The following is a 13,215-nucleotide window of genomic DNA, read 5'->3' on the forward strand; positions in this document are numbered from 1 at the left end:
GTACCAGGTTCTATTTGGTTTCTCTCTCTAAGCAGTGAACTAAAGATCACTTCAATGTTATTCTTCTTTCAAGGATTACAGCCCTACACTGCTTCTTGTTCAGTATCTGGAAACAGTTGTTAGGTAGATGCAGAAGTACCCTGTTTCCTTTTTTTATTTTTATAAATGTAGAATTTTCTTTTTCCCATTTTACATAAGCTAAGTCAGAACAAGTCATTCTTACCTTTGTAGATTTTTCTAATGGTTGGTCATACTGTGCTTGCTGCATAACATCACTGACTATCATTTTAGCAATCCTCCAAGCCAGCTCTTCTTGGGCCTAAAGGAAGTAATTCAAACTGTTGATAATAGTTATTCATTAGAAGATCAAGGTGCATATATAATCAGAGCTCTAAACACAAATGTATATGCTTATCATTTGGACAAGAGGTTCTTTCCATGTATGAAAGAATCTGAACCACCCTCTCGCTATGATATATTAACATGTTATTTACTGTTTCCCAGGGTTAACTACTAGGGTCTATTACTAGTAGCAGTAATGACCACTTTCATGTTAGATGGTCAAAAAAATGTAACACTTTTCTTTTTCTACTCCCAACTCTCAACAAAATTAACTATCCAAAAAGCAAGCCCCCACTTCTAAAAGTAAAACAAGAGTAGGGAAGGAAACATTTGAACTTTTATTTTTGCACTGATGACTGATGCTTGTTGGTTGATGGAAACTTGAATGCCTAGATACCGTTTAGCACACATAGTCTCTGAAGATACATTCACTGTCACCACCAGGCAAACTGTTAGATACTAAGAGCCCTCCTTTTCTTGTTACAACCTGGATAAAGAAGCACTGATTTCTCTTGATGCTTAAACATGGGAATTAAAAGAACAAAGAAAACTTGAAAACCTAGTAGCACTTACAAGCAAAGCTGGGACTTATTAGCAATAATCTCCTTATACTAAAAATACAACTTACCTCATCAGTATTTCCTTGCACCCACTTCTTCATAGCTTGTGAGAACATAGATCCTAGGAAAAAGAGCCAAAATTGAATGTAGATTTCATACAGTTTTATATTTTAAAATGCTCTTAAACGCTTTTAGATATGGATATTTTTTTCTAGCGTGATCCCGTCCAAAACAGGAATGAATGAAATATATATATATGTAATTGAAATATTTTATATATATATTTAATGCTGGGGATAGGATCTTTTTTCTTAAATAAAATAAATACTGTCCACAGTCTTACCATCCCAATAATCTCTAATGAATCAAATATTAGTGTTAATTTTTTTTTTTTTTGGTGGTAGTAGTGGTGCCAGGAATCAAACCCAGGGCCACACATGCCAGGCAAGGACTCTACCACTGAAATTCTAATGAAATTCTTAAAGATTAATTAATTTAATCAACAGATGTTTACTGAATGCCTACCATGTGCTGGGAATACAGTAATTTTAGAATTGGGGAACGGAGTATTGAGTATGACACATAAAATCCTTGCTCTCACAAAGTAATAGTCTAGTTATAAAAGTATAATAGAACCTGGGCATGATGGCACACACATCTAATCCCATCAGTCAGGAGGCTAAAGCAGGAGGATCACAGAGTTTAATGCCAGCTTAGGCTGCAAAGTAAGTTTGAGGCCAGCCTGGGCTACAGGACAAGACTCTGTCTCAAAAGACAAAATAAAACAAAAAAGGTATACAAATAAATGAATAATAGGAGCCAGGGATATAGCTCAGTGGTGCTGCACCTGCCTGGCAAGCACAAGGTCCTGAGTTCAATCCTCAGTACTGAAAAAAGAAAAAAAAAAAAAAAGAATAATTTCAGATAGTGAGTAAGAAAACAAAGATGTGGTGTGTCGGTGGCACAGATGATTTTGGAGGTAATAGTGAAATGCGGAGGAGCAGCCAGTGATGACAGGAGAAAAGCAACTGTAGAGGTCCTAAAAGGGAAGAAACCCCAGAAAAAGGATAAAGAATAGTCCAATTAGAGTTTAATCTGTGATAGGACGAGTAGTTCAAGGTAAGGTTATAGGGGGCATTACAGGTCACAGCAAAGAGAATAGCTTTTTATTTCAAGTATAACAGGAAGCCATAGGACAAAGGGATGGGATGGATGATAAAGCAGTAGAGTATGCAAAAGGTAAGAAAATTTAAAAGTAGAGGAAAAGATTACAATGAAAAGTAAAAGATACCTACTACCTCTTCTGATTCCTAAAGTAACCACTGTTAAAACATGAGCAATAGCACTCATGATGTCTTCTAATAAAAAATGTATAACTTAAATCATTAAGACTTTAGGTATAAATTCCAATTTATAAGAATTTCTGGGGAGAGATCAATAAGCTAAATAATACAATTAGGAAAATCCATAAGATTGAACAATTTTGCAGGGTAAATAGCTGTATGTATTTCACAAGTCAAAGTCAGAGTAAAACAGATGGAAGCTATATCCTCTTGTTTATATCTTTGGAATCTAGCACAGTTCCTGGCACACAGAAATCATTTACATGCCTTCAGAGCAATCTCTATGCTCCTATATTACACAAAGATACTTAAGAGAGAGATTTGGAAAACTAAAGGAAGCTCCAAAATAAATCGATGTGTTCAACCAAATTGCAGAAATTCCTATTCATCACATTATGTAGCCATGTCTCAAATCAATAATGTAAGTAACTTGATGGATGGGCTTGGCAACATAGATATAATCCTGTTGCCTTTACCTTGAAATATAATGGATATCTGTTTTTCAACTACTAAACTAATCCACAACCACGATTATCTATTAGACTCTGACAAGAATGTTCTGTTTCTCTGTTCTCTTAAATCTTTATATTCTATTTCCAAATAGCTGCCAAATCAATCTTTTAACATATAAGTCACATTACATCGTTCCCTGCCATAACCTCCAAAGTGTCCCCAACACTTTCCAGTCCTTGTCATGGTCTCTCACTCACCTTCTATCACTCAACACTCTGCCCACTCCACTCTAGCCACATTGGTCTTGTCCATTGACCATGCTTTACTCTCTAGATCAGGGCCCTATTCCTTCAGCCAGTAACAGCATTCTTCCAGATAATGCCTCAGCTTTCTCCCTTGTTGTAGGCAGGTCTGTACTCAAAATACTTCCTTCTCAGTGAAGCCTCTCTTGATGGCCACCTTTTAAATACCACTCCCCATTGCTCTGCCAATTTATTTCACCTTTTATATTCATACACAAATATACAATCACACATACATCAGCTGTGTCTGGTCACAAAGAATGAACTTGTCAAAAAAGATTAGAAGGAGCTGGGGATGTAGCTCAGTCAGTGGTAGAGCTCTTACCTAACATTTACAAGTCCCAGGTTTGAACCTCAGCACTGCAAAAATGGGGGAGTATGGGGAGGTAGGAAACACATCAAACCTATGGTGGGGAGATTCAACTCCAACTTAGACTTGACCAAACTGCTCTTGTGATAATTAAACAAGGATTCGAATTTCAACTATTAATATTTTCCATGTATTTCATAATAACTTTCAGTAATTTTGGAAAAATTTAATAAAGGATCACAAGATAAACCTGACGTCTAACCTGGATTGGGTATTCAGCCATTAAAGAAACAGGTAAACAGTACTACTGTTATCCTACTGTGCTTTCTGTTTGGATAAGGCAAGCTCGGCAGAAATTTTTCATTCAGAGATTTTACAGAGATGAGATTACATGAAGCTCTTGTACTCACTTGTGACTATAAATCAAGGTGAAAGATATTGTGGTTATAACCAGTTCAAACCTTAAATGGTCTTTCCTTTCAGTCAGTGACTGATGTGAGCCAAGGCTTAATATGAACACATCACTTCTCGGCCTTTTAGCTAAGAACAAGTGAACTATAAAAACACCACAAACCTTTTGATTTCTTTACATCAGGTTCAGGCTCAGATTCTCGGATGAACTGCCCCAAGTCACTGACTCTTCCAAATGTCATCTTTCTAAACAAAGAGAAAAAGAAAGATACTAATTCTAACAATCAAAATCAATTTTTAAGCATCTCATCTAAATCTAGAAAGCCAAAAACATAATTTATGGCTATTCCATGTTATTCAAAATAAAGCCCATTTGAAATAGAACCTTCCTCCATAGGAAAAAAAATAATCTAATCATATTGAAAACCCTCTTTCATGGTACTGATGGGATTTGGGTTGGGCACTGGGTGGGGTAATTAAGTCTACACAAATTTACATGACATCTATGGCTAAAAGAAGTAATTTTATGATTTGTCCGTAATAATTGTCAGCAAGTGACATATCCTATGTGTCACGGTCTTTATGCTCCAGGCTAAAAGAACAACCAATTTAATTCTGAAATACAAAGAATAATTTCATTTGTTTTCCGAGTATTAGTATGTAGCCCACATAAAATGCTGGCATCTTTTTACTTTATACTTATTTTAAGATCAAGACTTTAAAACAGCTAATATGTAAATCAAATGAAATGTACAAAAGATAGCCTGGAACATACTATACTACATACACATGACACTCATCAACTTGGCATTTGGTGGTGGAATGCCGATGGTTTATGGAGTGCTTACTAGAAATCAGGCAACAGGGCTGGGGATTTAGCTCAGTGGTCCTATGCCTGTCTCTCAAGCTCAAGGACCTGAGTTCAATCACCAGTACGACCCCTCCCCCTACAAAAAGGAAAAAGGAATCAGGCAACATTGTAAGTGCTTTCCATGCATTAATTCCTTCAACAACCCAATGCAGTAGTAATATTATTTCAATGTCTTTTTTTTTTTTTATTTCATAGATGGAAAAACAGAAAACAAGAGGTTAAGCAGCTTGTCAATAAGTAGCAGAGCCAAACTCAAGAAGTCATTCTAAGGCCGGGGATTTAGCTCAGTGGTTCTGCCACCTGCCTCGCAAGCGCAAGGTTCGAAGTTTGATCCCCAGTAACCAAAAAAAAAAAAAGAAGTCATTCCAGAGCCTTCACTTTAATACCATGTAACACGCACACTGTATGTGAAAGTGCTTGGCATATTAAGAAATGAGAAAACATTTGAAATTTATTAAAAGTTTAAAAAGCTGCTAAATTCTTTACACTTGTAAAAATTCTAGACATGAGCTAAACTTACCCTGCATATGTCCGTTGATATAAAGATTCTGGATCCAGACTTGCAGCATCCACAATTATAGCTTCATCAAAATTTTTCAAAATTTTAATACTGGCCTTTTTCACACTGGACTATAACAGAAATTATAAAATTAGTAGTATAGCCAGGGATTTAGCTCAGTGGTGCCGATGCCTGCCTTGCAAGCACAAGGTCCTGAGTTTGATCCCCGGTATCAAAACAAAACAAAACAAAAACAAACAAATAAACAAAAAAATTAGTAGTACATTACCCAGAAAACAAATCAGTCCTGGGTCTGCAATATGACAGACTTGTACATATTTTCTTCAGTTGTGAGATATGCGTAATTTTCAGCCAAGACCTTCACTACTGAGAAGGTTAATAGCAGTAAAATGTTTTATTTTTTTAATTTTTTGAGACAGGGTCAGGCTGGCCTTAAATTCATTATGTAGCCAGGGCTAGCCTCGAACTTGCAGAAATCCTCCTGCCTCAACCTCCCAAGTGCTGGGATTACAGGTATGTATCACCACACCGGGCATGAAATACACCTTCAAACAACTACAGGAGAAAAGCACAAGACCAAAATGTGTAACCTATGTATTTATATGCCAAATCTGTTTTCTAAATGACCTAAGTTCTAACAAATGTTCTGTCCTCATAAAGCATTCTTTCCTGGTCCAAATTCTTATCCATCCCAGCATATATATCTTGGCTAACAAAAGTAAAGCCCAACTTTTACAGGTTAAACACGAATGTCTTAGATTCTCAAGTGAGGTTGTGTGACAAGAGAAGCTAAACAACCCTTTGTAAAGTAACCTGCTAGCTAAGTACAGTTAAGTTCCCCTCTACCATTCTACCTCCTACTCCCCACCCTACAAAAAAATCAAATAAGAATTGGTATTTTTTAGAAATACAGAGCTATGTGTTGACCCAAGAATTTTACTTCTAGAAATTCAATTACAGACTGACTCACATTTATACAAAAAAATGACATATAACAAAATTATCTACCACAGCACTGTTTAAAATAGCAAAAGGGAAAAACAAGCCTAAGGCCTGTAACTTAGGGATACAGTAAATAAACAAAATAATTGAACATTTATAGAACATTTTAGCTAAACTGAAAAGAAAGCACCAACAGAATAAATAGGAAGTACATCCCAATTAACTGTAGGAGACCACTGTTACTCAGGCACCAAAGCCAGATAAGGGAAGAAAATAAAGTATCTTTTATGTAGAATAAGTATTATATGATGGGTACAGACAAAATCTTCAAGAAAACTGAATCTGGCAGCATGACGAAAAGATCACAAACTACGGCAAAGTGGAATCTATCTTAGGAATTCAAGGTTGGCTTAACATCTGAAAATCAATTAATGTAATACAACATATCAATGGAGTAAAATAAAAAAACTCTATATAATCATCTCAACTGATACAGAAAGAACATTTGATAAAATATAATACCCCTTTGTGATTAAAAATTTATAAAAGTTAAGATTGGTGGGGTACTTCCTCAACTAGATAAACAACATTTATAAAAATTTAAAAATTGCCAGGGATTTAGTTCAGTGGTGCCGCTGCCTGCCTCACAAGCACAAGGTCCTGAGTTCAATCCCCAGTACCAAAAAAAATTAAGTAAAAATTAAAAAGAAACTCTTATCTAACAAGTTAAATGGTGAAAAAGTGAAAGCTTTCCTTGCGAGGTCAGGAATGAGATATAGATGCCTGTCTTTTGCCACTTTTACTCCACATTTTACTGTACTAGAGGTTCCTCTGAGAGCACATAGGCAAGAAAAAGAAATAAAAGGCCTCCAAAATGGACAAGGAAAAAACAAACTATGTGTAAATAACATTATCTTACATATAGAAAACTGTAAAGAATCCATAAGAAAACTAACAAATTCTACATTTCTAACAAATTTAACAAAGTTGAAAGTACAAAATCAATAAACAAAAATAATTATTTATATATATTACTAATGAACAATCCAAAAATGAAATTAAGAAAACAATTCCACTGATAATCATATCAAAAGGGAAAAATTAGCTGTGCATGTTGGCTCACACCTGTAATCCTAGTAACAAGGGAGGCTGAGGCAGGAGGATCAAAAGTTCAAGTCCTACATGGGCAAATTAGCAAGATACTATCTCAAAATAAAAATTAAAACGAGCTGGTAAAAATGTAGCTGAGTGTTATAGTGCTCCTGGGTGTGATCCCCAGCACTGAAGTAAGCACTGAAGTAAGATATTAAGACAGTAAGATAGATAGATAGACAGACAGACAGACAGTCAGAGATAGTGTAGGACACTTGCCTTAGCATGACTGAGACCCTGGGTTCAATCCCCAGTACTGCCAAAAAAGAAAAACTTACAAATAAATGATCCAAGGAGATATGAAACATATATTGAAAACTATGCTAAAAGAAATTAAAGATGACATAAACAGAAACATCCTGTGTTCATGGACTAGAAATTTTAGTACTGTTTTAAAATAGCAATATCTCTAAGGCAATCTACATAGTCCATAAAATCCTAATCAAAATGGAAAAGCTGATCCTAAAGTTGATATGGAATGTAAGAAACTGAGGATAAAACAATATCGAATATAAAAAAACAAAGTTGTTATATATACACACTTTGTAATTTCAAAACTTACCTCAAAGATATTGTACTTAAAATAAGGTGGTACTGGCATAGGAAGAGACTCTGAATAATGGAGTAGAACTGAGTGTTCAGAAATAAACATGTAGAAACATACATGGTGAGCTGATTTTTTTTTTTTCTCGGTGCTGGGGATACAAATCAGGAACTTATGCTTGCCAGTCAGGTACTGGTGCCACTGAGCTACATCCTCTGCCCAGTGAGCTGATTTTTAACACAGTTGCAAAGACCATTCAATGGTCTAAGAGTAGTTTTTTTTTTTGTTGGTGGTACTAGGGATTGAACCCAGGCCCTTTGCACTGAACTATATACCCAGCCCTATTTTTTATTTTTAAATTTTTTTTTAAAGATAATGTCTTGCTTTCTGACTGCAGTGTCTGAACCAGTCTGTGGATGACAGCCGCAGAGCTGCATCTGTTCAATTTCCTTCAGCTGTCTAATAAACACCGCCGGTGCCAGAAAAAAAAAAAAGATAATGTCTTGATAACTCACCCAGGTTAGGCTTGAACTTGCCTCCTACTTCAGCCTCCTAGAAATCTGGGACTGATTATAGGGCTATACCACCATGCTCAACTGTCAGAACAGATTTTTAAATAAATATTCCTAGAACAACAGGACATCCATATGAAAAAGAATGAAGTTGGACTTCAACCTTATACCATGTACAAAACTAACTCAAAATGAATTAAAGATCTGAAACTCTTAGAAGAAAACAGGAATTTGTAGATCTTCATTACATTAGATTTTGCAATCGTTTTTAGACATAACACCCAAAGCACATGAAACAAAAATAAAGTACTGTACATAAACTGGACTTCTTCAAAAATGTAAAATTTTTAGCTTCAAAAGACAAAAGAAAGTAAAAAGATAACCTACAGAACTAGAAAAACCATTTGTAAATCATATCTGATAGGAGATTTATATCTAGGATATATAAAAAATTCCTGCAACTTGTAATAAAAATAACCCAATTTAAAAATAGGCAAAAGATCTAAACATTTTCTCCAAAGACAGAAAAAAAACTCAGTAAATACAGAGATGCTCAACATTATCAGTCATCAGGGAAATGCAAATAAAAACCACAATGAGCTACAACTTTATACTCACTAATGACCATGAACAAAAAGACAAATACAAGAAGTTTCACTAAAATGTGCATAAGCTGGAGACCTTATACATTGCTGATGAGATTGCAAAATGGTGCAGCCCCTTTGGAAAATAGTCTAGCAATTACCAAAAAGAGAGTTAGTATATGTTTCTATTTATAAAAATATTTTAGTATACTATTTTTAGTATAGTATATGTTTCTATTTATAAAACTAGGCAAATCTCTATAGAGATAGAGACAAAAAGTAGATGAATGGTTGCCTATGACTGGAGAAATAAGGGATTTGGAATTTAATAGTTTCTTTTGAGGATGAAAAAATGTTCTAAAATTGCTTGTGGAGACACATGCACAACTCTGGAGTATACTAAAAACCACTGAGCAGGGGATTTAGCTCAGTGGCACAGCATCTGCCTGGCAAGTGTGAGGTCCAGAGTTCGATACCAAGTACCAAAAAACAAAAACAAAAAACCCAAACAATAATGCCAATGTGAATTATCACACTGAAGTTATACAATAAAAAAGAATACACAGCATGATTTCATTGATAAAATGACAAGAACAATTAATGCTAATCAATGCTCTCAAGTCATGATATGCTTGGAAAGAGGCTCTAGAGGGCTTCTGGATGACAATGTTCTGCTTCTTGATTTAGGTGCATGGATTTTTTTCTTGATTTTAGATGGATGTTTGCGAAAATTCTTCAAGATATATAATCATGTTGGTTTTTTTTTTTGGTACTGGGGATCGAACTTGGGTCCTTGCACTTGCGAGGCAGGCATCGGCACCACTGAGCTAAATCTCCAGCCCTATATGTGCTTTTTAATGTATGTTATGCTTCAATGAAATAAATTTTATGGGGCTTGCATGTATAGCTCAGTAGTAAAGCATGTGCTTAGCATGTGCAAAGTCTTGGGTTCAGTTCCCAGTAGCAAAAAATGCATACATACATTTATTTTATGGCCAGCACCCAGACCTAAATAAAAATAAGCCATTCTAATTTATCTCAAAAAATAAAGTGATAACCATACTCAGCAGGTCATGAGTAAACTTAACAGGGGAAAAATATACTCAAGAAAGCCTTGTGGACCTCAATAAAATAGTACTATCTGATAAATTAAGAAATCTTGGGAGGCTGAGCCAAGTTTGAGCCCAGTCTGGGCAATTAGCAATTTATCAAGAACCTGTCTCAAAATAAATAATTTTAAAAGGTTGGGGATGCAGCTTAGTGCTAAAGCCCTGGATTCAATCCTCAGTACAAGAAAAAATAAAGAAGGGAAGGAGAAAAGTAGAAAAAGAAAGAGAAGGAAGGAGGGAGGAAGGGAGGGACAAGGGGAGGGGAGGGGAGAAAGAGGGGAAGGGAGGAGAAGGTAGGAGAAGGCAGGGGAAAGCAGGGAAGGGAGGGGAGGAGAAGAGAAGAGAAGGGAAGAGGAGAGAAGGAAGAGAGACAAGAAAGGAAGAAGGAAGGAATGAGAAAAAAAGGAAGAATAAATTAATTAAAGGCCCAGTATCAAAACTTCAAAGTGTTATTTGTCAACAGCGACAAGAAAATTAATAAACCATCTTATTAAGCTTATCATGAAGAACACTAGACAGGGAATATTTCTGGCTCTACCACTTTCTATATAATTTTCCTTTCTTTTTTTTTGTGGTGCTGAGGACTGAATCCAGAGCCTCACATGTAGGTTGGCACTGCTCTATACTTCTCATTCCCAAAATCAGTTAACTCCTTAATGCCTCCTTCACATTTCCTATCTTGAGAATATATCACTTCATGTGATTTGGGGAGAATCACACAAGGTTTGATATATGGTAACAGTTTAAAAACAATTTTAAGGCAGTGTACAATGTAGCCTTCTAGTTTAAAATAAACCCAAAAAATCCTGATTAAAATACAATATTAAGAAACCTAAGACCTGAACATTGGTGGGTGACACATGCCTGAAATTCCAGCTACTTGGCAGGCTAAGAGAGGAGGATCTAGAATTTGAGGTCAGCCTGGGCAACTTAGTAAGACCTTATCTTTATAAAAAAATTTTTTAAGGAAAAAAGAAACTTCAGAGATCACTCAATTACTCTACTTTTTAAAAAGCATCCTAAATTTAGCTATTAAATTTTCTCACACTGTACTGGTATGATGGCACACATCTTTAATCCCAGCACTCAGGAGACTGAGACAGAAGGATCACCATGAGTTCAAGGCCAGCCTGGCTTACATAAGTGAGACCCTGACTCAAAAAACCAAAATCAAAGAAAAAAAATTCTCAAATAACTACACAGAGTTCTTCAGAAGTTACAAATGTATTTAATAACATTTGACCACTAAGAACAGCCACTGTGTCAGAGTAATGGGCTGAATAAAACAGCATATTTTACAAGACAGTACAGTGGTTATCCACCAAAAATATTTTTATCAGAATACATAGTAAGTAGTGTAATTTTATTTCTCTTCTGTCTATAATTTAAAATTCAAAAATCAGATCTATTACTGGTATTTCAAGGAAAGGATTTGTACGCTTTCTTCAAAATGGTAGATTGCAAATCAGCGAGTACCTGAGAAGTGGCACTGTCAGAACCACCGGGTTGAGACTCATCAGGAAGGCTAACAGAGCCATGAGCAGTCAGTGAAACACTCCCTCCCAGAAATTCATCTCCTCGAACAGAATGGATGAGATCATTCAAATACTTATAATAAAGATTACTGGACAAAAAGCCAGGCAGAAAGACCTGAAAGAGAAAAAGCATTATTTTAAAGTTAAAAATCCCATGCATCTAAATCTGTTTTTTAAATAAATAAATTTTACCAGTTAACACGAAATGTTTGTACTTCTCATTACACTCTGTTATTATTCCTTTGTATACATTTTACACTATAAGTGGAATTACAATATACACAATGTTGTTGAGTTTCCCCCCAATACAATAGTCATGGAAATTATATAGACTTGATATTAATACTCTCTGTGAGCTAAACATATTCCACAGTAGATATAATTTGAAACTAGATTTTTCTGGTATGTGACAAATAGTAAAGTCTTTGTGAATATATTGATTTTTGCTTCTGAACTGATTTCCTAAAGACAAATTAGCAGGAGTGTGATTGCTGTGTTAATTAATATACAAAGCCAATTTAGCCTTCAAAAGGATGTGAACAATTTGTTTCACTAGCAATATTGGACATATCAAAGTTTGTTTCCACACAAGCTTTCCAAAACTGGGTTATTTTTCCTTAAATCATTGTTAAATAGATGTCAAATGGTACCTAAATGATTTTATTTGCATTTAATAAAATTTTTTTTTGTACCAGGGATCAAACTCAGGACCTTGCGCTTGAGAGAATAACTTTTAATAATACTGAACAAGTTCCCATGTTTATTATTTTATTATTTGTTTCCCCTGCCCCCAGTACTGGGAATTGAACTCAGGGCTTTCACACAGTGTTATGTCCCAGCCCTTTTTAAAATTTTTTATTTTGAGACAGGGTCTAAGTTGCCTAAGGACTCAAACTTGTGATCCTCCTTGCCTCAGCCTTCCAAAGTGCTGTAATTACAGCCATGCACCACCATGGCCACCTTAGTATTTGCATTTTTTTTTTTTTTTGGTACCGGGGATCGAACTCAGGTCCTTGTGCTTGCACAGCAGGCGGCAAAACCACTGAGCCAAATCCCCAGTCCTTATTTGCATTTTTTATTACAAAGCTTTCTTTCACAGCACTGAGCACACTGTACATATTTATGTCTGTACTCAATATGTACCTTCTTTATAGAATAAGCTCCAAAATGGAAGAAATCACATTTCTTCTTACCACTATAACAAGAATAATTAGCACAGAAATACTCAAAAGTGTTTTGTTATACAAATCATGTCTTCACTTCCATTTCCCATTTATCTTATAGGGTCCTGCTAGTGGTCATAAAAATTAGTGCAAGTTCCTTACTTACAAACATTGAGTAAGAACTGTTTTTATATTTTACTTTTTTCTGTATGTTAATTTCATTACCCAGAAAGTTTAAATTCTTTATATGCTACAGTTCTGGACTTTTTCTTTAAAACAGAAAAAATATTTTATTTTATATGTTTATTTTGAGACAGTGTCTGACTTATGTCACTTAGACTGATCTCTAATTTGCAATCTTGCCTCAGTCTCCCTGGATGCCTGTAAAACAGGCCTATACAACCATATCCAGCAGAAAAATTTTAATCATATAAAAGACTATTATTCCTGGGTAATAGCTAATCTTCCCTTCAGTTAATGATTGGGTTTATTTTTGTTTGTTTGTTTTTTGGTACTGGGGATAGAACTCGGGACCTTGAGGTTGCGTGGTAGGTGCTGAAAC

General features: G+C 35.3%; 1 protein-coding gene across 2 annotated transcripts in view; it reads right to left on the minus strand.

The window, feature by feature from the left end:
• The window catches only part of Akap10 (A-kinase anchoring protein 10), an 84,894-nt gene that overhangs the window by 16,875 nt on the left and 54,804 nt on the right, over positions 1-13,215 (minus strand). For both annotated transcript variants that reach the window (XM_004868792.3, XM_004868794.4), the window contains 5 exons: positions 11,432-11,605; positions 5,113-5,222; positions 3,885-3,967; positions 971-1,023; positions 224-319 (listed from right to left, as the gene is read on the minus strand). In XM_004868792.3, coding sequence (XP_004868849.1) covers positions 224-319; positions 971-1,023; positions 3,885-3,967; positions 5,113-5,222; positions 11,432-11,605 — 516 coding nt within the window. The remainder of the gene's footprint in view (positions 1-223; positions 320-970; positions 1,024-3,884; positions 3,968-5,112; positions 5,223-11,431; positions 11,606-13,215) is intronic.

This window comes from Heterocephalus glaber, unplaced genomic scaffold (genome assembly GCF_053883595.1).
Source record: "Heterocephalus glaber isolate CG9 unplaced genomic scaffold, H.glaber_assembly_v1.0 deba00001811, whole genome shotgun sequence".
Taxonomy (NCBI): Eukaryota; Metazoa; Chordata; class Mammalia; order Rodentia; family Bathyergidae; genus Heterocephalus; species Heterocephalus glaber.